This window comes from Canis lupus, chromosome 14, assembly GCF_011100685.1.
Source record: "Canis lupus familiaris isolate Mischka breed German Shepherd chromosome 14, alternate assembly UU_Cfam_GSD_1.0, whole genome shotgun sequence".
Taxonomy (NCBI): Eukaryota; Metazoa; Chordata; class Mammalia; order Carnivora; family Canidae; genus Canis; species Canis lupus.
The window spans coordinates 27,441,798-27,468,073 of record NC_049235.1 but is presented as its reverse complement, the minus strand read 5'-3'; the positions used below and the strand labels follow the sequence as shown (position 1 = coordinate 27,468,073).

Genomic DNA, 26,276 nt, shown 5'->3' with positions numbered 1-26,276 from the left:
AACCTCCAGTAAAATATGGAATAGAAAAAATAAGCACAAACAACTGTATTTTGCTCCAGATCTGAGTGGGAAACATTTGTTTCCCACTTTCAGATAGGATGCACTTTTTTTTTTTTTTTGCAAAAACCCCTTTTAAAATCGAGGAACTTCCATTCTATTTCTAGTTTGCTGAGAGTTTTGTTATGAATGGTTATTTAATTTTATTAAATGCTTTGCTGCATTAATTCAAATGTTCATATGGTTTTCCCTTCGTAGTCTTAATAAGGAGAATTCTTGACAAATTTTTAAATGTTAAAATGTATTCCATGGATAAACTCCTTTGCTTTTGTCATACTGTTGAATTTGATTTTTTATATTTTAAAAGATTTTTAATCTATGTCTTGAGAAATGCTGGTATGTTTTCTTTCTTATAATCTGCTTCTTTTTGGTATCCAGGTATACTGGCTTCATAAATGAGTCAGGACATTTTTTTTTTTAATCATCTTCTATTATGTGGAAGAGTCTGTATAGAACTGGTTTTGTTGCTTTCTTAAATGCTTGACAGAGGTCACCAGTGAAGTCCAGTTAAGCCTAGACTTCGCTAGGATATATAACTATGAATTCAATTTCTTTGGTATGCACACGTTTTGCTACTCAGGTGGCAAAATAAGGTGCTCCTTATTGAGTTAGCATTATTAGTCCCTGTCTTCCAAGGAATCTGCCTGTTAGTGTTAAATTTATAAGCATAAAATTATGTTTCTTATTTTTTAGTGTCTACAGGTTCTATGGTAATAGAACCTCTTTTTTCTGATATTAGTAATTCATATTTCTTCCCTTTTCCTGGATGACTCTGTTCTAATCATTCCATCTCTCTGCTTTCTTTGAGCTGTTTGCTCTTCCTTCAGTTTCTTAAGGTTGAAGCTTACATCATTGACTTAAGGCCTTTCTATTTATTCTGTTAACATTTACTGTTTTCAAGTTTCTTTTAAATACTGAGTTAGCCATGCTTTTGATATGCTGCATTCCAATTTTCACTGACATAAAAATATTTTCTCATTTCCCTTGGGATCTCTCCTTTCATCCAAAGATTTGGAGATTAGCCAGATATCTCCCTGTCATTCACACGTAGTTTAACTCCACTATGGTTAGAAACCATTGTATGATTTTTCAATACTTTACACTTGTTGAAATTTGTTTTATGCCCCAGAGTATTTGGTGACTATTTTAAATGCTCTTAAAGAGCAAATATGTATATTTCTATTACTGGTGGAGTATTCAGTACCTATCAATCAGGTTAAGCTGGTTGAGAACATTGTTTGAGACCTCTAGGTTCTTACTGATTTTCTTCTCACTGTACCAGCTATTGAATGATGGATTTCCCTATTCAGATGTAATTCTATGTTTTCTTCTATTATTTTCACAGTTTCCTTTTCACTTTAACTTTTTGAACTATGTAAACTTTATCTAGGCACATGTACTAAAATGTTGATCCAACCTTTTCTTTTTCTTCTCCCAACACCAAAGCAGCTCATCATTAATATTTTAGGTAGTATGGTAAGGATGGTATTTCAGAGAAAATTATTTTAGAAAATTTGTAAAATACACAGCATACATTAAAAATATCTAATGTAAGTCTTTAAAACTAAAAGGGAAGAAATCATAGTGGAGAAAAAAATAAGACAGCAAGAGTTTTGATAACTCATTTTTGAACTACAACATATGTATCCTGTATCTATAGATATAGTTATATAATGAATATTATTCTTTTATTTTGACCAGAATTTCATCCCTCTGAATAATGTCCATTGTAGAAGTTATTTTTGAAGCCACTTCTCTAGTAAACTTGCAAAATAACACAAAAAATGGTAAGACAAAACAATAGTTCACTTTACATAGATTCCTTGTTTCCTGATCTTTTACTCAGTTAATATCACTATCTGATTTCTTATTTAAAATTCCTGAGATTGGGGTGCCTGTGTGTCTCAGTCGGTTAAGTGTTTGCATTCGGCTCTGGTCATGGATCTCAGGATCCTGGGACAGATATCCACAGAGACTAATATGTGGCTCCCTGCTCAGCGGGGAGTCTGCTTCACCTTCTCCCTCTGTCCCTCACCACTCATGCTCTCAAATAAATAAAATAAAATAAAAATTCCTGAGAATTCTACTTCTGACTAGAATACTTATTTCTGGTTAGCACTTCGGTTTCCTGGATTCACTAAATTTTCTTTTCTAGCCATACATTTCATACAAAAATGAGTGTGCTCTATTATCTGAAGCAAGGAAAGGTCTGTAAAAGCACTAGTATCTGAAAACCAACTATATTCGTTTCAGGTTTTTTAAAGATTTTATTTATTTATTTATGAAAGACACAGAGAAAGAGAGGCACAGACACAGGCAGAGGGAGCCTGATGCAGGACTTGATCCCAGGACCCCAGGATCATGCTCTGAGCCGAAGGCAGAAGCTCAACCACTGAGCCACCCAGAAGTTCCTTGTTTTGGTTTCTCATCCCAAAAGTCTTTGAGGAAAATCAAAGAGAAGAAATAAATCTAAGGTTCATATTAAAAATTAATAAGCAATAGCTCTGTTCAAGAAAAATAGAAAGTTATAAAACTTTTACATCAATTAGGCTGTCTGAAACTGCATTTTAAATCCAGAAGACTAATTTCTATGGAGGTTCACATATAATTTGAGTTTTAAGACTATCATATCATAGAACAATGATCCTTTTATAATCCACCAATCACCTTTTTGGAAGTAGATGGGTTTCCCTCCCCCTCACAGTGATTTAATCTGATTTGCAGGTGTTTCTCCAAGCCATAGCAGATATTGGTGTGAAACTCAAAAACAGCAACTCCCTAGCTTCCTTCCAGGTAATTTTTCTAAATCCTCTGTTTCCCATCTCTCCACCAGCTGCCCTCCACTTGACTAAATGTAGGGCTTCTAAGTCTTCTTGGTATAGCGGCTGTAGTCACTGGTAATTTCTGGGGCCACCTCCAGGGTTCCAGCTGGGCACTGCTGCCCAGTAGACACATCCCCCACACAGGGCTTGCGCTGATGAGTGGCTGCCTCCTTCAGTGTCACCATTCCTGCCTCTGAGTACTTGGGTTTGGAGTCTAGGAAAGCAATCCTTTCACAGCTCAGGCTTAAAGCAGCTGTTCTGCTTAAGATGAATTGGTTCTAGTCCAATGGTGATAGGAGAGAACCCTAAGGAATCTCCCTGCTTCTTTAGAATTCAGGCACGCGAGAATGAAGCCATGCCATCGGGCACACTCCCGCCTCTGCGCCTGGCACGATCACAGGCCCATTCCTCCCCCAAGTCCATGTTTCAACGTCATCTACCCAACAAGACCTTCTGTGACCACCCTATTCAAATTGCACTCCGCCTCACTCTCACCTATTATTTTCCTGTCCTCCTTCCCTATGTGTCTTTCCTCCATAGAACTTATATTCTAATACATTTTAAAATATAGTGTAGTCCCCATTATCCATGGGGGATACATTCTGAGATCCCCGGTGGATGCTTGAAACTAAGGTTAGTACAGAACCCTATATATACATTTTTTCCTATACATACATAGCTTTGATAACTTTTTTTAAAAAAGATTTTATTTATTCATGAGAGACAGAGAGAGATAGAGGCAGAGACACAGGCAGAGGGAGAAGCAGGCTCCATGCAGGGAGCCCGACGTGGGACTCGATCCTGGGCCTCCAGGATCACACCCTGGGCTGAAGGCGGTGCTAAACCGCTGAGCCACCTGGGCTGCCTTTGATAATGTTTAATTTATAAATTAGCTCTTACAAGAGTTTAACAACAATGAACTAGAACAATTATAACTATGTACTGCAATAAAAGTTATGTGAATGTGGGCTTTCTCTCTCTCAAAATATCTTATTGCACTGTACTTACCCTTTCTCCTGTGGTGAGGTGAGATGGTAAAATGCCTACGTGATGCAGTGAAGTAAATGTCATAGCCCTTGTGTCGTAGCATTAGGCTCCCATTGACCCTCTGAGTATAAGTCGGGAGGATCATCTGCTACAGAGCAGACCACAGCTGACCACGGTTAACTGAAACCATGGAAGGCAAGACTGAGGGTTAAGTGGGGACCACTGTACCACTCAGTGCCTGTGTTTTTGTTAGCTTCTTTCCTGGAATATAAACTCCATGACTGGGATCCCTGGGTGGTGCAGCGGTTTGGCGCCTGCCTTTGGCCCAGGGCGCGATCCTGGAGACCCGGGATCGAATCCCACATCGGGCTCCTGGTGCATGGAGCCTGCTTCTCCCTCTGCCTGTGTCTCTGTCTCTCTCTCTCTCTCTCTGTGACTATCATAAGTAAATAAAAAAAAAAAAAAAACTCCATGACTGTTTGGGTTTTGTTTATTTCGTTCATGTTGGATTCAAAGATGCGAGACCCAGGAGATGCCTATTATAAAAAAAAATATTTACTGACTGAAGGAATAGTCCCTGGAAGTGCAGCTTCTCAGGGCTTCCTCATCACTCATATAAGCTGCAGGTCCCCACAAGACCATTCACTTTTCGGCTATAATGACACTGGGCTCACTTCTCCATGCCAGGACCCAGTCTGAAACACATAACACCATTCATTTCCCCCAGAGAGAGTATGAGAATTCCTCAGATCGCTCCTTGGCTCCAAATCCCCTTTCCATGGAAATGTAGCTCCTGCTCCTCAACAAGCCACTTCCTAGCCTCCTGCCAAAGTTGATTTCTGCTTTACTGGAGCTCCACCTTCTGCCCTACTCCTGTTTTCTGGGGTCCGTTAAATTATTTGAACAGGAGGCTGGGAGACTGATGTGGCTCTAATACTCTGGAGACCTATGTAAGCAAACCAAAGTCTAAACCTATAAATGCCCCAAGGTTAAAAAATAAAAACCTGAGGACAACCAGGCACAAATAGCCAACTGGGCTTTAAGCCCAGCCAATCAACAATTTCCTTAATTTGCTTTACTTTTTCTCTATAAAAGTCTTTCCCTGAGCTCTGCCCAATCCAAACTGATTTTTGCTCATATAAACTCTTGAGGTGTTTAATATGCCTCAGTTTATCTTTTAATGGGGCCCAACTTTCATATGCACTGGTATTTAAATCTTTCATAATTATGTAACCTTGGAAAAGTTGTTTAATTTTGACTACTTAATGAGGATGAATTAAGAAATATTAAATTCGTATTTATTTATGCATAAAAGTATTTAACCTTAAAACTAATTGTGTCATTAACTCACACGTCATATTTAAATAAAATGTCACAACAAAAAACCTTTCCAAAAAGAGATGCATTTTAATGATGAAAGACAGCATTAGTGAATTTTTTCGTACATAACCTTTGTGGTGTTAAACATGTACTGTCAAATACATATATCCAACCGGATAAGACTATAATTATTTTGTCATGAAAAAGCTGTGATTTCAAAGGCTTTTAAAAAGGCAAAAATGGTAAAGTTACTCTTAGAAATGACACTTAGGAGTCAATGATATCAGAGTCACATTGGCTGAAGGAAAATAACAACAAACTTTTAACCCTTCTTAACATAAACCCCACTGCAAATACACAATTCTTCACAACACATAGGAAAGTGAATAACCTCAAGAGGCATTATGGCTTAGTTCTCTCCTGTATTAACAAACTTGGCTAAAGGCTCCTGAATTATAAAATCCTCTGACAAATTCCCCTAGATTATATGCAGCTTTTCACTTTTAAAAGGTCATATAAAAAGATATAAATCAGTTTCCAGCAGAGCTAATATTGGTTCAAAATATTACAAAATATTACAAAAATTTATTTAGGTTATTTTAAAATACTAATGTAAGAAAATTCTAGTTTTAAAAAAATTTCAAACCAATCCTAGGCATTAAAAAATAGCCATATGGCGGCTGAGGTTAATTTTCTAAAGCCAAGCAAACAAAAAAAAAACCCTTTCTTCCCCTCAAAACAGCAATGAGACAGTTGCTCCATAATATTTGTTTGTTTTCCTACAAAAACCAGTTTACCATTTTCTGGAATCCCAGCCTAGGAACCAGCCTGTGAATGTGGGTGGTTCATGGCCCTGTTTTACAATGACAATTGGTGTCCTCTTGTCTCTTCCAGAAGGGTCAGTCTCAAGATACATTTTGGCTATAAAGAATTGAAAGATAAACACATCATTAGTTGTTGTTTTTTAAATTTATTTAAATTCAATTTAATTAACATATATTGTATTATTAATTTCAGAGGTGGAATGTAGTGATTCATCAATTGCATACAACTCCCAGTGATATTACATCAACTGCCCTCCTTACTGCCCATCACCCAGTTACTCCATCCCTCCACTCCCCTCCCCTCCCCTCCAGCAACCCTCAGTTTGTTTCCTAGAGTTAAGAGTCTTGTATGGTTTGCTTCCCTCTCTGTTTTCCTTATTTTATTTTTTTCCCTTCCCCTATGTTCATGTGTTTTGTTTCTTAAATTCCACATGAGTGAAATCACATGGTATTTGTCTTTCTCTGACTTATTTCACTTAGCAGAATACACTCTAGCTCCAACCACATCATTGCAAATGGCAAGATTTCATTCTTTTTGATGGCTAAGTAATATTCCATTCCATATGTGTGTGTGTGTATATCCATTCATCTGTTGAGGGACATCTGGCTCTTTCCATACTTTGGCTATTGTGGACATTGCTGCTATAAACATTGGGGTGAATGTGCCCCCTCAAATCACTATGTTTGTATTCTTTGGATAAATACCTAGTAGTGCAATTGCTGGGTTGTAGAGTCAGTTTTGATTAAACTAAAATTTATAGAATGAAAAGTATTCCAATAAAAGTAATGAATCAAATTTCCATTGTCCCAAAGTAGCCAAATACTGTTCCATATGAACAATTCCTTATTGATTTATCTCCTTGCACATGACAGTCTAATGATTGCCTAAAAAATTTCAAACTTTATAGAATTATCCTTATGGCATAATTATTCTTGTACTTTTCAAAAATTAAAAAAAAACTGTGCCAAAAAGAACAGTACTACTCAAAAAGAATTTTTAAAAATCTAGGTTATCATAGTGATAGAGGTCTTATATTTCTATAATAAATACCATTAATTGAATTTAAAGTTTTCAGAATTAATTAATCATGTTCTAAATTAGGTAACAAACATTTTTCTTATTCTTATTATGAAATGCTTCAGTTAAAAAAAAATCCATTACTCTTTAGTTCTGAAAGTGAAAGCTTACTAGATTCCTCTCAGTTTTAATATGTAGTTTTGAAGAATGTGGTGAAAAGAACAGTCAAGAACTTAGTAATAACCACTCAGGGTAAATGTCATCACTGTTCATGGGATCTCGCTTACCAGACTTCAGAGACTCTGTTCTCTCGACTTCATTGGCATCTTTGCCAACCCAAATAAAAATCTGAAAAATGAAACAATAAGAATATGTACTGTTTGGGGAGTATCAGCTTGGTGCAAGCCCTATGCAAAGTGCCTTCACACATCGCTTATTTCATCTTCACAGCAAGTCCTGAAGTTAGGGATCCTCGTGGAGAAGGAGGTGCAGAGAAGTTCCATCCTTCTCCCAATGTTTGCACTTATTAGGAGACACTCTAAATTGATAGCCAGCCAGTGACTCCAGAATTCAAATTCTGGCATTTCAGGTTTATATAGTATTTTCTAGTTTATCGACTTTCTCAAAACAACATATTGGCTCTTTTCTGCAGGCACCCCTTGGGGTTGTAAGGCAGTCTTGATCCCCATATTATTATTATCTTGGGGGGACCACACTTAGCTTGTTTGTGAGGACCTCAGACTCCCTTGCAAAACCTCTGTCTTAAGCCTGTAGTATACACCTAAAACTGTATCCTCTAACACTTTGGTGTAAGTGCTATAATGATTAGTATTTAAATACTGAGGTTTTTTTTTTTAACTGATATAATTACATATTCTGTATGTATCTTCTTGTCAAACGTGTAGGTTGTGAACTTCAATACTGAAATATCTCTATTACCTTATATTTAAATCACTTTAAAATAACTTGTTGGCAGACAAATTTTGACCCAATTAGTTTTGATTGTATTCTAATTCATACTGAAAGCACTGAAATATTTACTTGCAGGGCACAGAACAAACCATAACAGCACAGTCATAAAAATGAAAAATATGATCTAAAAAATGAAATGTAGTAAGGGAAATCATCTCAAGTATCTATGACTATAGAACGGACTACAAACGGAAATAATTAAATTCTCCTGAATAAGGAAATGCCATTCTTATTTTATAATTCTTAATATAGAAAAGGTGTTTTATTCACATGACATTTTAAATTTCCTATCTACAAATAAGTGATCCATTCACCTGGAGAGAATCTATGACTAATTCCAAATTCACATATGGTGATTCTAGACCAAGAAGCCAAGGAGTAATATGATCAAATGACTTTAGCAATTAAGAACAGACCCAGAATTAACAATTACTGGGGTCGACTCTAAGATGAGGCCTAATTCAGATAATGGGTTTCTTTTTTATATATATATTTTATTTATTCGTTCATGAGAGTCACAGAGAGAGAAAGAGAGGCAGAGACACAGGCAGAGGGAGAAACAGGCTCCATGCAGGGAGCCCAGTGTGGGACTCGATCCCAGATCTCCATGATCACGACCTGGACCGAAGGCGGCACTAAACCACTGAGCCACCTATGCTGCCCCAGATATGGGTTTCATAATTGTTCTATACAATTTAGTTCCTAATATATTTACTTTTCCCTTTCACTATTATTAGCTTACACAAAGGCTAAAACAACAACAAAAAAATCCAACTATCAGGCACAGCATGCCAAATCACCATTCATTTTCTCCCAAATAAAGATACACACAACAGTAACATATTTTACTGTTTAGATTCAAAATTATTCTGCATCTGCTTCTTCCCCAGAGCAGAGGTCCCCTACGATGACTTCTTGTTAGATTTTTTTTTTTTATTTATTTATGATAGTCATACAGAGAGAGAGAGAGGCAGAGACATAGGCAGAGGGAGAAGCAGGCTCCATGCACCGGGAGCCTGATGTGGGATTCGATCCCAGGTCTCCAGGATCGCGCCCTGGGCCAAAGGCAGGCGCCAAACCGCTGCGCCACCCAGGGATCCCCTTCTTGTTAGATTTTAAGAAAAATTCTAAATCTTTCAGTCTTCCCCATGGCACTATACCCCCATGGCATTGCACCCACTAGTGTGTTTACTAGTTAAATGAATGGATGAATGCATGAATAAATTGGGAATGAATGAATTTTAGAAATAAATGAAAAATAGAAGTTTTTTGCCTAAAACTATACACCCACAGATGGTAGCCATAGAATTTTTCCACATTAAGAAATCAATTTGCTATATGTATTAGTTTTATTGTTTTTGCCAAACTATGTTGTCTTTTTAAAATACAGCCTAAATCTATTTATTATTAGACTTGTCATTTTTCAAAGTTGGTTTTGTCAGCTCCCAAGTATAAGCACAGCAAATATAGTTTTACCTGTTCCCAAGCATCTAGTAACATGACATCATCTTCTGCTAAATCATCCTGGGTGAACTCTCCTGGAACCTCTTCAATCTGAAATGTATGAAAAAGTTTTATGATCAAACAGTAAAGCAATAACTTTTCTAATACACAGGTTACAAACACACCGTATTTTTTGGAGCACCACAAAAATAAAGCCTGATAGTCACTTTTTGGGTTCTTTTTGGATAATAAAGGTTTAGATAATTGTTTATCTGTTTACTCATGTATCACAAACTGATGGAATCTTATCTGGGAAGCACAGTGCTTCATATAAACACTGCACCAGAATGCCTTAGGTAGGCTATCGCTCATTTGTGACAAGCTGCTTCACAGATTTCCATTGTCTTTCTAGTCCCTAAAGACACTGGAGTTTACGGTCTAAGTATTAAATTTGTCTTTTATTTTGTAGGTCAAGGTTATTATCATTATTTTTTAAAGGTTTATTCATTTATTTAAGAGAGAGAGACCACAAGCAGGGGGAGGAGCAGAGGGAAAGGGTGAAGCCTCAGACTCCCCACTGAGCACGGAGCCCTACTTGGGGCTTCATCCCAGGGCCCTGAGATCATGACCTGAGCCCAAATCAAGAGTCAGTTGCTTAACCAACTAAGCCACCCAGGAGCCTGGTCAAGAATATTTTAATAAGATCAATAGGTCTGGTCATTTTCTAAACCAACTATTTTTGCCAAGATGATATAATATTCCATATGCAAAGCTTTATTATAATTATTTTAAATGGTTAAATTGTGTTCTCTGTAGTTGACATTAAAGGTTACTGGGAAGGGTTAGTTTAATGCACCCACTACCAGTGGCAGATATTTATCTGAAGTCCAAAATTTTTAAAGGATTCTGGATAATGAACCCCCTGATTTTTAGGAAGATGTAGCAGATCAGATCACAGTTCTTAATTCTTTTCTCCTTCCCTCTGCTGTGTGACTCTGTAGTATAGTTGAGTAAGTGGAGGTGCCCTCAGCCTTGGCCATGTCATATTAGCAAATGTGACTCATCAGAGGCCCTCTTGCACTCCTGGGCTCAGTCACTGAAAAACAGGCATGAATCCAACCTGTAGCCCAAAGGAGAACCTCCCAGCTGGGCCTGGCCCAGGTAAATGCGGTCCCAGGCAACCTGCAGTTTCATATTTGTTGTAATCTGATAAAGCTTTGAGACTGTTATACAGAAAACAAACAAAAACTACTTACAGAAGGCAAAAACTTAGTTTGTATTATCTTTTTTATGGAATATTTACCAATCACAGAGTGATTTAAAAAAGCAAAAACTTTAAATATCACTTACTCCATATAAAGCATGATTCTAAAATCTTTTATATGAACAACTAATTTCATATTCATACAACTGAATGAAGTGGGTACTAGGATTTTCCCCACTTTACAGATGAGAATACTACAGCACAGAAGAGGGTAAGTAACCAGCCTAAGGTCACATAGCCAGTAAGTAGTATCACCAAGTAAGTGATACTGCACAGGCAGATGGGATCTAAAACCTGTGCTTTTAACCCATAGGCTCTGCTGTCTTGTGTGAATCAATATGCCTAAAGTCTACTTTCTGATTATGATAGCCAGATCAAATACTTGTTAATGACATTTTTTCCTTAAATTGTGAAGGGAATGGTCAGAGTTACAAATATCAAACAAGAAAATGAATAGGTGTAGGGGAAAGTATATTTCCCTTAAATATATTCATGACAAAAACAAAGACTAATAGATTTTTTTGAACCTGACTGAGAACAAAGCCTAGGTATTATTTTTGTAAAACCTATCTTCATTGGAAACAAGCATGTCATTTACAGCAATATTAGTATATAATACTAATAAGAAATTACAGAATGATTAGTTGAAAAAGAAGTTGTTTGGATGCCATATCAAATTAACAGTTAAAAGAGTAAAATAACATTATTTCTAACAAGTTTCTAAAATTCAGGGATTTCTGCGCAAAATAAAATAAAATAAAATAATAAAATAAAATTCAGGGATTTCCTAGGAAGTAGTGAGCAACTGTGGTGCCCAGCAACCAAATATTTATCACAATTCAAATCTTTAATTTGAATCTTAATTTTTAGGGCAAATCACTTATAATCTTCAAATGTGGTTTAAACATGAGCAGTTTCTTCCTCAAAAAACCTAGCAGGTCAAACAGAAAACAATTTTTATGGTTAAAGTGAGATAAGAGGGTTGTACTTCAGGATATCTTGGAGCCCAGTATAAAATCAGTCCTGTACACCAGATACTTCAAAATGTCTGGAATTCAAAGCCTGTGTGTGAATGACTATAAAATAGAATATTCTTGCTGATTTCAGTTTATTTGCAGGTGTACGTAGCTTTCAATGATTCTGCCCAATGATCATAATATTTTCATAATATTTCTAGGCAGTCAACGTGGTGAAACTTTTTATTCCCTGGGAAACTGAAGTGTAAAACTGACACAGTTTGATCAGAAACTACCATGGTTTCCCACAGAAAGTGTCAAATTATTAAATCAGTAAATCCAACCACATGCATATTCATACAGCAACAACCTCATGCTGACACAGGTGCAAAGTAGCTGCTATTTTTAAAAGCAGCTTTATTTATATAGTACTTTACAGTATTCCTACGTTTTGACATCCATTACACCATTGACTCCTTTCCTGTGTATGTGTGTTCCTCACTCTTTTTTATTGTAGTTAAATACATATAACATAAAAATTACAATTTTAATCATTTTCAAGTGTGTATGTATATATTCATATATTCTATAGTATCCACCTCCAGACATTTTCATCTTCCCAAACTGATTTCCACACCTACTAAACATTAACTCCCCATACTAACTTCCCCTCACTTCTTTCTTTTTTTTGAAAACAGGCATTTATCTAATTTCAGAATTACATGTAAGATAGACCTGTTTTAGTTCTTTCCACAGTTTGCTTTATTGCTTACCTGTTTTCCTATTTTGTTTAGGTATCTCATACATTTTTATTTTATTTTATTTCAATTCTATTTAAATTCAATTAATTAACATCTAATGTATTGTTGGTTTCAGAGGCAGAGATGATTCATCAGTCTTATATAAACCCAGTGCTCATTACATTATGTGTCCTCCTTAATGCCTATCACCCAGTTACCCCCCCCCCACTCCCCTCGAGCAACCCTCAGTTTGTTTCCTATGATTAAGAGTCTCTTATGGTTTGTCTCTCTAATTTCATCTTGTTTTATTTTTTCCTCTCTTCCCCTAAGCTCCTCTGCTTTGTTTCTTAAATTTCACATAGGAGTAAGATCATATGATAATTGTCTTTCTCTGATTGACTTATTTCACTTAGCCTAATATCCTCTAGTTCCATCCATGTCATTGCAAATGGTAAGATTTCATTTTTTTGATGGCTGAGTAGTAGTCCTATACGTATACGATGGAATACTACTCAGACGTCATTGACTCTTAAAACCACCGTCTGTAGAGCTAAGATTATCAACTGCTGTTTGCAGATAAGAGGGCTAAAACTGAGAATCACAGCAATGACATGGCTGAAAAGTGTTAGAGCCACACCAGAATGCCTCTCCCAATGTTGTTTGGTTCTACCCCAGTATTTCGCAAGACACTCACAACAAATCTTCCAGTTTTATTAGAGCAGCCATAAAGCCGAGGCGGGTGGTCTTCAGCCTGTGTTTCTAGCAGTGGAGAGGTCTGGTAGTCTTTTTTCCCTCCAAGGGAATTCCAAAATTCCTCTGTGAAAAACACAATGAGTTATCCATTGCATTTCCAGGAGCAGAGAGTTGGTCTTGCCTTATTTTTTTTAATAATAAATTTATTTTTTATTGGTGTTCAATTTGCCAACATACAGAATAACACCCAGTGCTCATCCCATCAAGTGTCCTCCTCAGTGCCTGTCACCCATTCACCCCTACCCCCCGCCCTCCTCCCCTTCCACCACCCCTAGTTCATTTCCCAAAGTTAGGAGTCTTCATGTTATCTCTCCCTTTCTGATATTTCCTACCCATTTCTTTTCCCTTCCCTTCTATTCCCTTTCACTATTATTTATATTCCCCAAATGAATGAGACCATATAATGTTTGTCCTTCTCCAATTGACTTATTTCACTCAGCATAATACCCTCCAGTTCCATCCACGTTGAAGCAAATGGTGGGTATTTGTCATTTCTAATGGCTGAGTAATATTCCATTGTATACATAACTGGTCTTGCCTTATATTAACAAATGATATTATTTCACCTTGACCTTAATGTCAAGAAACTACTTAAATATAGCAGGTATCTTCACCCATTTTTGAAACTAATGGAAGGATTTACAATGCCCTATAAGTGCTTTGAAGGTCTTATTTATGAAAATAATGAATTATATGATAAGCAATTGTACCAAACAGAAGTCCTGGCTAGTGTCCTTGACACTGCAGTACACACCTGGTTCCTTGCCTTCTTGAATCTTTGTGGTTTTGCATTTGAGGACACTTGCCACATACTCAGCTCCTTTCTCCTCCTCCTGGCTAGCGCCTTTTCCTATCCAGATGTAGCCATTGTTTTGTCTCAGTTTCAAGACAAAAACATCATTGGAATTCAAAGACTGTGCATCAACATCTACCTAGAATATAAAGAAAAATGACACAGTGATTCAAATTCATTGCGACTCCCTCAATAAACATGTCTGAGAAACTGACAGGGACAAACCATCCATCGCCTTCTGTCCTGATCCCAGGGTGGCACTGGGACACCACGATGGCCTTAGAAATACCAGTAGCACCTTGCTCTGTATCACTTTAATGCTCAACTGCCTGCAGAGAGCAGCACAGGGCTCTAAGAATAAAAGTAGCCAAACTTAAGTAACAAGTAACAAAGATAATATTCAAAGAAACCATAAGAACAAGTATGGGCTATGATTGATGTTTTGGAAGTGGGTGTAATATGCATACATGATATACATAAAGCAAAGATGTTCAGTTCTTCTCTCCTGAAGAAAGTTTTCCAAATAACCAAAGCGACACCTACCCAAAGCAATCTACAGATTCAATGCAATCCCTATGAAAATACCAACAGCATTTTCCCACAGAACTAAAACAAACAATCCTAAAATTTGTATTGAACTACAAAATACCCTGAATAGCTGAAGCAATCTTGAAAAGGAAAAACTAGAGGTATCACAATTCCAAACTTCCAAGGTATACTACAAAGCTGTAGTGATCAAAACAGTATGGTAAGGTACAAAAATAGACACAAAGATAAGTGGAACAGAATACAAAAGCCCAGTAATAAAGCCACACTTATATGGTCAATTAATCTTTGACAAAGAAGGCAAGATTATGCAATGGAAAAAAGTCTCTTCAACATGTGGTATTGGGAAAACTGGAGAGCTAAATGCAAAAGAATGAAATTGAACCACTTTCTTACACCACACAAAAAAATTAACTCAAAATGGATTAAAGACCTAAATGGGAGACCTGAACTACAAAATTCTTGAAAGACAGCACAGCTAGTCATTTCTCTGACATCGGCCATGACAGCATCTTTCTAGATATGTCTCCTGAGGCAAGAGAAACAAAAGCAAAAATCAACTATTGACACTACATCAAAACAAAACAAACTTCTGCACAGCAAAGGAAATAACCAACAAAACTAAAAGACCCCCTACTGAATGCGAGAAGATATTTGCAAGTGATAAATCTGAAAAAGGGTTAGTATCGAAAATATTTAAAGAACTTAAATAACTCAACACCAAAAGAGCAAATAATCCAATTAAAATTGGGCAGAAGACATGAACAGACATCTCTCCAAAGAAGACATCCAGATGGCCAACAGACACATGAAAAGATGCTCAACATCACTCATCATCAGGGAAATGCAAATTAAAAACACAATGAGGGATCACCTCACACCTGTCAGAGGGCTAAAATCAAAAACACAACCGTTGTGCACTGTTGGTGGGAATGTAAACTTGTGCAGCCACTGTGGAAGACAGTATGGAGGTTCTTCAAAAAGCTAAAATTAGAACTACACTATGATCCAGTAATAGCATGACTGGGTATTTACCCAAAGAATCTGAGAACACAAATTTGAAAGGATATATGTGCCTGTGTTTATTGAAGCATTATTTACAACAGCCAAATGATGGAAGCAGCCCAAGTGTCCAATGATGGGTAAATGGATAAAGAAGAAGTAGTATATATATATATATCATTCAGCCATAAAAAGCAAGGAGATCTTGCCATTTGACAACATAAATGATCTACGGAGTATAATATTAAGTGAAACAAGACAGAGAAAAACAAATACCATATAACTTCACTCATATGTGGAATTTAAGAAACAAAGCAAATGAACAAAGGGAAAAAAAAAGAGACAAACCAAAACAGATCCTTAACTATACAGAACAAACAGAGCTACCAGAGGAGAGGTGGGGGGATGAGTGAAATACACGAAGGGGATTAAGAGTACACCTATTACCATGAGTACCTAGTAATGTACAGAATTGTTGAATCACTATATTGTACATCTGAAAATAATATAATACTATATATTAACTACACTGAAATTTTTTTAAAGCTACCAAAGGACACCTAAAAAATCATAAAACAGGGACTGGAGTCCAATGTCAGCAAAGAAATAACAATGCAAATTCACTAAAGGGTTCTCTGGGCTCTGATAAATTGTAACTCAAATTGTGTAAGACTTTAGCAGATTAGTAACACAGCACTGATATGTCCCTTTCTTTCAACCAAGAAGCTGTGGCCACTGTCTGAGATCAGCTAGGTTAGCATAGTTCTGCTCTCTATGATCACAGAGAAATGAGAAGGACCCACTTGGGCTCAGGCTTTGGCCTGAAGGGGAGGCTGAAAGTGCAACATCAGGGCAGGGCAAGCATGTACAGTCACAGGCCAAAGGTCCTATGATGGCCCTGTGCCTTCATGCCTATAAACTTGTGATTCTGTGACTCTGTGTCAGACTCTGTGAGGACCTCTGTCTGACCACATGACTATGTGACTATGACAGTATATGAATGACTTTCTGCACCACTGAGGGACTCAATGTGATGAAGAAGAATCAGTGAGCAAGCCTGAAATGCAGCAGCCATGACAGAGAAACAAAATCAAGGGTGGAAAAAAAAAAAAATCAAGGGTGGTGTTCTGAGCCCAAGGGCTGAGGGAGTTTCAAGAAGGAAGTGATGCTGAGCTGCCCAATGATGGTGTTTCGTCAACTGAGTTGAGCTGCCATTAATTATGTGGACAGTTGGATTTCACCAAGTTCATCAGGACCCTATTCCCAGAAAGAGCACTAAAGGAGGAAGAAATAGATACTGGAAGTTTTATTTTTATTAATATTTTTATTAAAGTATACTTGACATACAATCTGTTGGAAATGTTAAAGATGTGTTCCAAGGGTTGGTTACAATCATCTCTTTTTTGTAGGAACAAAGCCTTTTGGACTAAGAGTCGAAGGAATCTACCAGATGTGATGATGGAGACTAATAAGAACCAGGATTGCCAATTTCCTCATCCCAATGTCTCCTTATTGCTACAAAGAGCTTAGATGATAGACAGGGGACAATAGGCCCCCACACAGAGCAGTGTGACATCAGGAAGGTAGTTCCAAAATAGAACATTATTCAGCTTTAGCCTCCCAAGAGATGAAAATAGAAAGCTTTACAAACAATGATTCTGATGAGCACATTTCAGACAGGAGGGGAATGTGAAGGACAGTTTGAGAGGCAGCAAGCAAACAAAGAAACCACATCATAAGCAGCTCACATGTCTCATAAAAACATGCATGCCAGAAGAGACCAGGAATGCAAGAATTCTCACTGACTCTTCCATCTAAAATCAGCTGAGAGTGCCTGCAGAGGAGAGCTTACTGGTTAATGTGACAGATTAAAAAGTATATATATATGTATATATATCATAATTGAACACATGAGAATCTGTGTACAGAATGTTCTAGATGAGGTCAATACATATGACGGCATTTAAATGATATGACTGAATGAGAATGCCATGGAGACGGCCAAGACTGAGCGTTGGGGGGTTTGGAAGACACACAGAGGAAGAGAAGCAGAAACTGGATTGGCGTGAGAAGTGGAGTGAAAACACTCTTCAGAAGTTTGGAGGAAATCTTGATAAGTGTGGTGCTTCAAAGGTCTTAGAGAAAAAAACAAAAAACAGTGTTTCAAGAAGCTAGGGAAGAATGATTACGGCAAAGGCCATTGGAAGCTTAAGGAAAGAGGTCAGAAAGAGGTTTGACTCCATTAAAGGCAGGCATGAGGTAACAGGCCATCAGTGGCCAGAATGAGAGGAGAAAGGGCTTAACCATGAAGGGACAGGGAGTGAGTGAGGACAATGCTTTGAGGGCCTGTGCTCTTAAGCAGGACAGAGAAAACAACATGGCAGCTGGGAAGATCAGGGTTAAGAGAGTTTTTAAAGGAAGACAGGAGCGTTTTAAAGGCATGCTTGCATTCTGAAGTAAATGATCCAGAGAGGAAGAAGGCGCTGCTGATACAGAAGAGTAAGGAGATCACTGCCCACCATAATGATGAACTGGAAGTGAAGTAAGAACACGAGACCAAGGGAAATTCAGGAAAGCCCGTAGGAAGGCAAGAAGGCAGGGGTTATGGACAGAAGTTGGAGGTTCTGTCCTCAGCGAGACAATGGCTGAAGCCACCATAGAATAAGAGAGGAAGGACTGGCAGCTCCATGGATGGCGGCACCAGGAAGCTAAGGGAGGAAGAGTCTGATAAGAAGGACAAAAGTCAAAGAGGCAAGAGTGAGCAAGGGGAGTACCCTACCCACACCCCTACCTGGTAAGAGGACATTGGGGAAAAACAACTATAGAGGGCTGCATGAGACTCTGTGTCCTCAGAGGACAGTCACAGAGCAAGAAGGTAATGGGGGAGGCTGGTTTAGAGAAGAGGTTGCAGGTGGAGGGTATGCCATGACCTGCCCAGTGTCAAGGGCTTGGCTGAATGGATTGTGTGAAGGGGAGGGTTGGCGGGTGGGTCCGAATGTGGGGGTTACAGAATGTGTAGGGCAGTTTAGGTATGACTGGAGAGCCTTGAGATTTCTTTTTTTTTTTTTTATAAATTTATTTTTTATTGATGCTCAATTTACCAACATACAGAATAACACCCAGTGCTCATCCTGTCCAGTGCCCCCCTCAGTGCCTTGAGATTTCAATGGTGACTGAGGTGTCTGGGTCATGAAAGGTGATGGATTATCTAGAGGTCAAAACACTCAGCCATTTAAACACCTGGGCCTACTGGCTTGTCCATACCTGGAGGTCTTCTTGTCTTCTGACCTGTGATATGGGGTTTGAGTTCTTTGACAGCTGCTGTCAGAGACAGCTTATTTGGCCAGTTGAGTAATGGCTCTGGCCCAATATAGGGAAGCTTGCCTTCCGCATTTGTTACAGTTGTACCAAGAAGGGTTTTCCCTCTCAAATTTTCTCTGTGTGACCACCTGACCATCACCTGCCATCCATCTTCCTCCAGGCCTTTCAAGATAAAGCTTCAATTGCCTCAGGCCCTTGACCATTTGATCTGTTACATTATTCTTAAAATTCATTTGTTTTGATACAATGCAACTGAAAAGTGTGAGAGGCCTGGTCTCTACAGTTAACTTTTTACTTGGTTCTCCTGCTTTTGTTTTGTTTTGTTTTTGTTCTTATGAGAATAATGGATTAATTTTCAAAAGACAGGGGGTTTACTTGACAATTTTTTTGAAGACTCATATTTGTTAATGGCTCAGGTCCACTGGGAAGTCCATAAATAGGGCACGTTTTATTGAATGCATGACATTACCTCCATGATTCTGGTGATCGATGCCAGGTTTCTCCGGACTTGAAAGAGGCGTGTAGGGGGAGCAGGTGCCTGACCTCCTTTCTTTGATGTTCCATTCTTGTAAATAATGAGCGGTTTGTCTTTGAACAAACTCAGCAGGTGAGCAGGCTCTTTGCCTTGGGAGACTCGGATCTGGGAGGGCGGTGGATAAAAGAAATGTGATGAAGGGCACAACGAAGGAGGGTTCTATTTCCACATGTGTTATTTTCCTTTTAGAAAACAAAACAAAAAATAAATAATCCAGAGCAGGAGGCATGATGATTATCAGATAATATAGGTTAATGCTAATCAGGCACAGTGTTCTTTACTTAAGAGTCTTTGACTCTAGACACAGTTCGCTGAGCCATTTCTTGTAGGGGGAAACATCACCCTACTGCACCACTTCCTGCATCCAGAAAGTATAAAATTGTGTGTTCATGGCCATCTTCAAAAGAGAAAAAACAACAAAGTGCTGATGTAAGTCACTGTAAAAATTACTCTTTCTTAAAGAGCACCCACATTTGATAGCTGTGTAGTGACACTCTTGTTTCTGAAATGTTTTGGATCTTGTTCAGAAGATAAAGAGATGTGCATGTAAATGCTTCCAAAAATAAGATGACACCGAAGCATACTCATTACTTGTACATATCTACAACTATGAAATGAAAAATTATGATAACATAGCCTCTGAGCATCAAAATCTGGCAACAATAAATACAATATATTTTCTACTTTTTATTCATAGAAATGGTAATATATTTGCTTAATACAAGCACTTTAAAAATATGTAATATAAGGACTTTTCAGGATAAGAAAATTGAAAAAAGTAAATGGTAAATTATTTAATTTCACCTATTAGCTTAACACCAGATATTGGATTAGAAATGAGTTTCCTATTTCTTTTTTTTTTTTTTTTTAAGATTTTATGTATTTATTCATGAGAGACGCGGGGGGGAGCGGGGCAACAACACAGGCAGAGGGAGAAGCAGGCTCCATGGACTCGATCCAGGGTCTCCAGGATCATGCCCTGGGCTGAAGGCAAGCACTAAACCGCTGAGCCACCCAGGCTGCCCGAGCTTCCTATGTCTTACATAAATTATTGATGCAATTTTTTTACATAGTTCAACTTTTGTGTAAGTTCTCTATATTTTTTCAATTATTTTGCCCTATGCTAAAAATGAACTGTCTTACACTCCTAGTGTGTCTTTTTCTAGAAGCCAAGTAAATGAGAATGCTGATGCACATACCATAGCAGAGAGGTCTAAAGAACGTTGAAAATAATTAACTTTCTTTCTTATTTTATTAAAAAAATTTTTAAGTAAATTCTATGCCCAATGTGGGGCTTGAGCTCACAACTGCAAGATCAAGATTCACATGCTCTACTGACAGAACCAGCCAGGCACCCCTTACAGATATCTTCCAATTAGTAGACATTCAAATAAGCAAGTAGTAACTTATGAAAATGTCTTTTAAGTCACAAGGTTAGCTAGGATTACCTAAAAAAACTGTTGTTGGCTTGGCATTTCCTGTAACAGTGAGAAAATTTCAACTGCCAACATAAAAAAAAAAGACGGCCCCTGATTAAGACCCATTTTCCACTGCTAAATTAAAATAAAAGAGATAAAAAGTAAGTTGAAAAACTTTCACTACTGCTAATGTACACTACAAAGAATTTTAAAACAGCAGTACAGCACTGGAGCTGCTTATACATTATTGTAAACTACTGCCATCTAGTGATTAAACTAAACATTACCATTTCATTGTGAATTTAGGATTCAGTGAGCTAATATTTTTTTTTTTTCCAGTGGGCTAATAATAATTAATGGAAATTCATTCACTGGGCATACCAAATATTTTATTACAAAAGACAGAATTTATAAAGCACAATGTAGATCTTCAAAGTTTTTGCATATTTTGGTAAGGAACACTTTAAAGATCAATTACATGACACTGATGTCAGTTCTTAACTAGAAATATTTCTTCAAGGGGATCCCCGGGTGGCTCAGTGGTTTAGCACCTGCCTTCAGCCCAGGGTGTGATCCTGGAGTCCTGGGATCGAGTTCCCATTGGGATCCCTGCATGGAGCCTGCTTCTCCCTCTGCCTGTGTCTCTGCCTCTCTCTCTCTCTCTGTGTCTCTTATGAATAAATAAAATATTTAAAAAAAATTTCTTCAAGAAGTGAATGTAACAGTTCATGGGAAAGTAGAATTCAGTGCATTTTAAAAATTCAGTCATCTTGCTAATTTATAAAAAAAAATTAAAAAGTTTATATGAACATTTACATTTACATTCAAATTGCTTTATATATATCCGTTAACAAGCACCAAGACAGGAAAGAAACCAGCAGGAAGACCAAATTTAGCGTCCACATCTTAGATTCTCTGTACTAAAATATTTGACTTACCTCCCTATTTAATTATTACCCTTTAAGAAGTAAAGACACATTTACAATGATTTGAAAACTGGAAAGTGATCACCTGGAAATAATAACTTGGGTAGAATCGTTTAATGTCAACTGTCAATTCTTTGGGTTCCTTAGATCTATTAATAGCTTTTTGTTTTTGTTTTTAGTTTTGTTTGCTCTCTCTTTTCCAGAATCTGAGAGAAATAGTATGGCATTAAAGTAGGAATATTTAAGTTGCAAAATGAAAAAGATGCAATATTTAGAAAATGTCATATTCCCATCCCAACTTGAGAGGAAGGCTTTAACGAATCATCTGGCTAGCAAAACTTTAACTTGCGTGTGCTCTGGGAGTAAAACTATCCCAACCTGCACAGCCTGTCCTCTGAGGGACCTATCCAACTGAACCGTCAGGAATGCAGATGTTGTCAGTTCGTCTCGTGTGGCATTCGCTCCTTGCCTGGAGGAACCAAAGTAAAATAAATTAGTTTGTATTTACATTTTAAGACTTTCTAATGTAGGCATTTCAGAGACTTAAGTCATTATGAAAGATCAAGATGAAACCGTTTTGACGTGATATACCCACGGAAGCTATTGTTTTTTGAAAGTACTAACACTGAGCCATGGACTGCCCTGTGCGTTGCCTAGGACTACACATGATAATTATATTTCTGTCCTCATTTTATAGAAAGAAATATTGAGGCTTAGCTCCTTATATAACATAGCTAAGTAATCAGGGCAGTCTCATTTCAAGTTGGAGCTGCCTATTTTGGGAAACCATCTCCACAGTAAAAATAATACATTTGAGTAGAATAGGAGCCTCATCTGTTAGGCTGGATATTAGAAGCATCCTATCATTACACGAATATTTGGTGACCATAGTAACAAATGTCTGGACCCAGAAAAATCAAGAAAATAATCATCAGAAGTAGGTAGTGGAGTGGCCCTGTTTTGTCATTCTAGCGATTCTTTAAAGGAATTATCAGTAAAACCATAAAAGTGGCTTAGTTCTACCAGAGACCCAGATAATAAGGGCCAATAAATCAGTTCATTCAGTTCATTTCCAATTTCTCTTTCTAAGGTAGCTTGTGATTATATCTCCAAACTCTAGCTTAACCTGTAAAGCAACTTTTGGGAGATCTGCTTGTTTGATGACTTTGTGGGGGTCGGGAGGGAAGCCAAAGCATTGAGCAGTTTCTTTCTAGCCTATTTTCTCATCTCTGTCTCACTAGGGGTTAGCAGGAGAAACACTAATCCTGGAAATGGATTTGAGAAGTTAACCAAGGCACCCAGGTGGCTTAGATGGTTTGGCATCCAACTCTTGATTTCAGCTTGGGTCATGATCTCAAGGTCATGAGATCAATCCCCACATTGGGGGCTTGAGAATTCCTCTGTCCCCTTCTGCCCCTCTCCCCTCACTTGCACACATGCTCTCTCTTTCTAAAATAAATAAATAAATCTTTTTTTTTTTTAAGAAATTAACCATATCTTTTCTTCTGAAATTTTAAGAGTGACCTACTTGTCTAATACCCAGAACAGATTAGCAATAACCTCCCATCCTGGGCAACACACACATATACATACACACACTACACACACCCCAAAACACTGGGTACAGGAAACATGCTTTGTTTATTTCAGAATATTTCATTGCACCAACAGGGTGAAATGATATAAAAATGTTCACAATGGGGGGGAGCAAAAAAAAAGGGACATGCTCACATGAAGCACATATTTGAAAGAAAATTAAAAATGTTTTCCCTAATAAAGACACTCATGAAAATATAGTCCTTTAATGTTAATAGCCTAAATTTTCAAGGAGCCTATAATGTGAACAAACACTTCTGTGAACCACCAGGACCACAGAGTGGGGAGTAACAGAACTGTGGGTGACAGCTGGATCTGTTACCACTTGTCATTTCTCTGACACATCTGCAATTCCCTGACTTCTCCATTTCCTCTTTGTTTCTGTAGAAAAACACTCAACTGACTATCGACAGTATCACCAAATTTTTGTTTCAATTCCCATTTTTTTACCTCTGAAGTATTTCAACAAGCAAACCTGGAAAGCCTCACCAAACTTACACCTTTGGACACTCTCAATACATTTTTCACTACTTGGGGCACCTGGGTGGTTCAGTGCTTGAGTGTCTGCCTTTGGCTCAGGGCATGATCCCAGGGTCCTGGGACTGAGTCCTGCATTGAGCTCCCCATGAGGAGCCTGCTTCTCCCTCTACCTATGTCACTGCCTCTGTGTGTCTCTCATGAGTGAATAAAATTTTTAAAAAGTTTTTCTTCACTATTTACCTCTTCTACTCCATGGCAAAGTGACCCATGCACCCAACCACACAGATTCAGACCAGTTTGCTTTATGGATCTCTGATGCAGGGGGTTAAATACGCTACTGCAACTAATACATAATAAAGTTGCTCTTTGTCTCTAGCTTTGAAAATCTATGTTTGGGCGCTGGGGGTGGGGAGCAACAGTCTACTTTGACATGATTTCTTCTTTATAAACTTTTGGCGCTTGTTACAAATTAAAAATAAATGCTGCATGAAAATGGAATTTATTGCTTTGAGAGATTCATCATTGCCATTGTTCAACAATATTTGTTTAATTTCAATTACCTGACATTCCAGAGAAAAGATCACTGCTGAAATGTTTTTTCACCCTACCATTTTAGAATATAAGTGGTTTCAGGAATAAAAACAATAACGTATATGTGTGTTCAGTAGTTAATTCCAGTCCTTCACCTTCTGCTGTGCCTCCTGGACTTAAACATTTGCACCCCTGCACCAAAATTATCACATCAACTGTGAAGTTGTTTAGTTTGAAAGATAATCTTCAAGAGATCTGCTTATTTTCTAAATATCTCTTCACTGTTCTCATACAAGCTTTGAAGTCCTACAAACCATGCAATGTTAACAAACTTCTGTATTTAACATCCATGATATTAAATGGCAAAGACTCTCAAAAGGACTCTCAGGTATCTAACTTATATTCTTGATATTTTATAAAAACGCAATTCTCATCATAGAAAACCCAAACACATAAAATTGAAAAGAACAAATTAAATGATCTCTCCCTCCATTCTTGTCCCATCCCAAAGAGAGTAACTATTAAGAGTGTGGCATATTCTCAACTTTTCCCTTTGCATTTTTTACAGTGAGGGTCAAACCTGCTCTCCTCCTAAGTTTTCTATCTCAGTGAATGAAACACTACCCACTTGTGCATGGACTAGAAATCTGGGGTCACCCTTGATGTGGTCATCTTGTTTCCCATAGCCAGTCGTTCAGATGCCAACACCTTAATACCACACATTGGTATTGAGTTCTCTCCCTGATGCTTTCAACACTCAGTTCTGGCCACATTCTCATTCAGCTGGATGACTGCAACACATTCCCAATGGCCTCTCCTGCCAACGATCTTCTCCTATCAGTCCATTCTCATAGAGATGTCAACCAGAACAACTTCTCTAAGAGGAAAGCCAATCATACTACTGCCCTGAGCAAACTCTTTGACTGGTTTCCAATACCCTGAAAATAAAGTTCATGCTCCCCAGACACTTACAAGGCCATTCACCGGTTGGCTCCTTCTGATTTCTCCGATTTTATCTTTTGCTCCCTAACTTTGCTTGTTACTAGTAGATGAGAGCATACTTTCTCTGCATTGCTTAGAAAAACTTCTCTATTTGCTGGCCTGCCTCGCTGATACTTCTGCTTCTGCTTAGATGTCCCTTCTTCTAGGAGCCCTAGGAGTGGGCTTAGAGATCTTGTCTTGAATTTCCCAAAGATCAGCTTGATTTTATCTTAAAATACTTCATACTTTATTGAAGTGCCTAATCACCTGCTTCCTTTCAAAGTGTAAATTCTTAAAACACAGGTCATATATTTTTTTTAACCACTCTATCTTTAGTATGTATCTAGCACAGTGCTTGCCACATAGAAAGTGTTCAGTGAATACTTTCAAATAATTTGAGAAATAGTAACTGCATTTAACATTGATCATCTGATTTCATCTGTTTTAGTTATATCCACATAGTTATTCACATAGATTACAAACTTGTTAATTTTTCAAAATAGTCTTTTGAATTCCTTGCTTAGTCTTTCTTGTTTGATCTAAGTGCCACGATCAATTATATTTTTCATATACAAAAGAGACTTAAAGGACACCTGGGTGGCTCAGCGGTTGGGCGCCTGCCTTCCGCTCAGGTCATGATCATGGCATCCAGGATCGAGTCCCACATCAAGCTCCCTGCAAGGAGCCTGCTTCTCCCTCTGCCTATATCTCTGCCTCTCTCTCTCAGTCTGTTTCTCTCATGAATAAATAAATAAATCTTAAAAAAAAAAAAGAGTTAAGACGAAGACTAAGAAACAGAATGTAAAAGAAAAGCTGACTGAGAACAACTGATTATCCCTACAAATGCCAGGCTTTGTACAAATACTTTTCTGAATTAAAATTTTGGAAGAGGAAATGCCAAATGGCCAAATACCAAGGTATAGCTGCACTCAGCTTTAGACTTAAAGAGAGCTATAGATCAAGGTGTGAGATGTTGCTTCACCAATTACGA

The 26,276-nt window shown here is 37.8% G+C and overlaps 1 protein-coding gene and 1 long non-coding RNA gene across 2 annotated transcripts in view; one reads left to right on the top strand and one right to left on the bottom strand.

Moving 5' to 3' along the window:
* Positions 1-26,276, top strand: part of LOC119867091 — a 59,201-nt gene that overhangs the window by 23,874 nt on the left and 9,051 nt on the right. The window contains exons 3-4 of the long non-coding RNA XR_005369476.1: positions 1,759-1,844; positions 2,782-2,850. This is a non-coding gene — a long non-coding RNA (uncharacterized LOC119867091). The remainder of the gene's footprint in view (positions 1-1,758; positions 1,845-2,781; positions 2,851-26,276) is intronic.
* SCIN (scinderin) overlaps positions 5,251-26,276 on the bottom strand; it is a 77,671-nt gene continuing 56,645 nt past the window's right edge. Inside the window, exons 10-16 of the mRNA XM_038556959.1 lie at positions 22,076-22,166; positions 19,288-19,458; positions 13,911-14,088; positions 13,098-13,219; positions 9,477-9,554; positions 7,316-7,376; positions 5,251-6,107 (exon numbers count right to left, since the gene is read on the bottom strand). Of these exons, the coding sequence (XP_038412887.1) occupies positions 5,980-6,107; positions 7,316-7,376; positions 9,477-9,554; positions 13,098-13,219; positions 13,911-14,088; positions 19,288-19,458; positions 22,076-22,166 (829 nt within the window). The 3' untranslated portion in view covers positions 5,251-5,979. The remainder of the gene's footprint in view (positions 6,108-7,315; positions 7,377-9,476; positions 9,555-13,097; positions 13,220-13,910; positions 14,089-19,287; positions 19,459-22,075; positions 22,167-26,276) is intronic.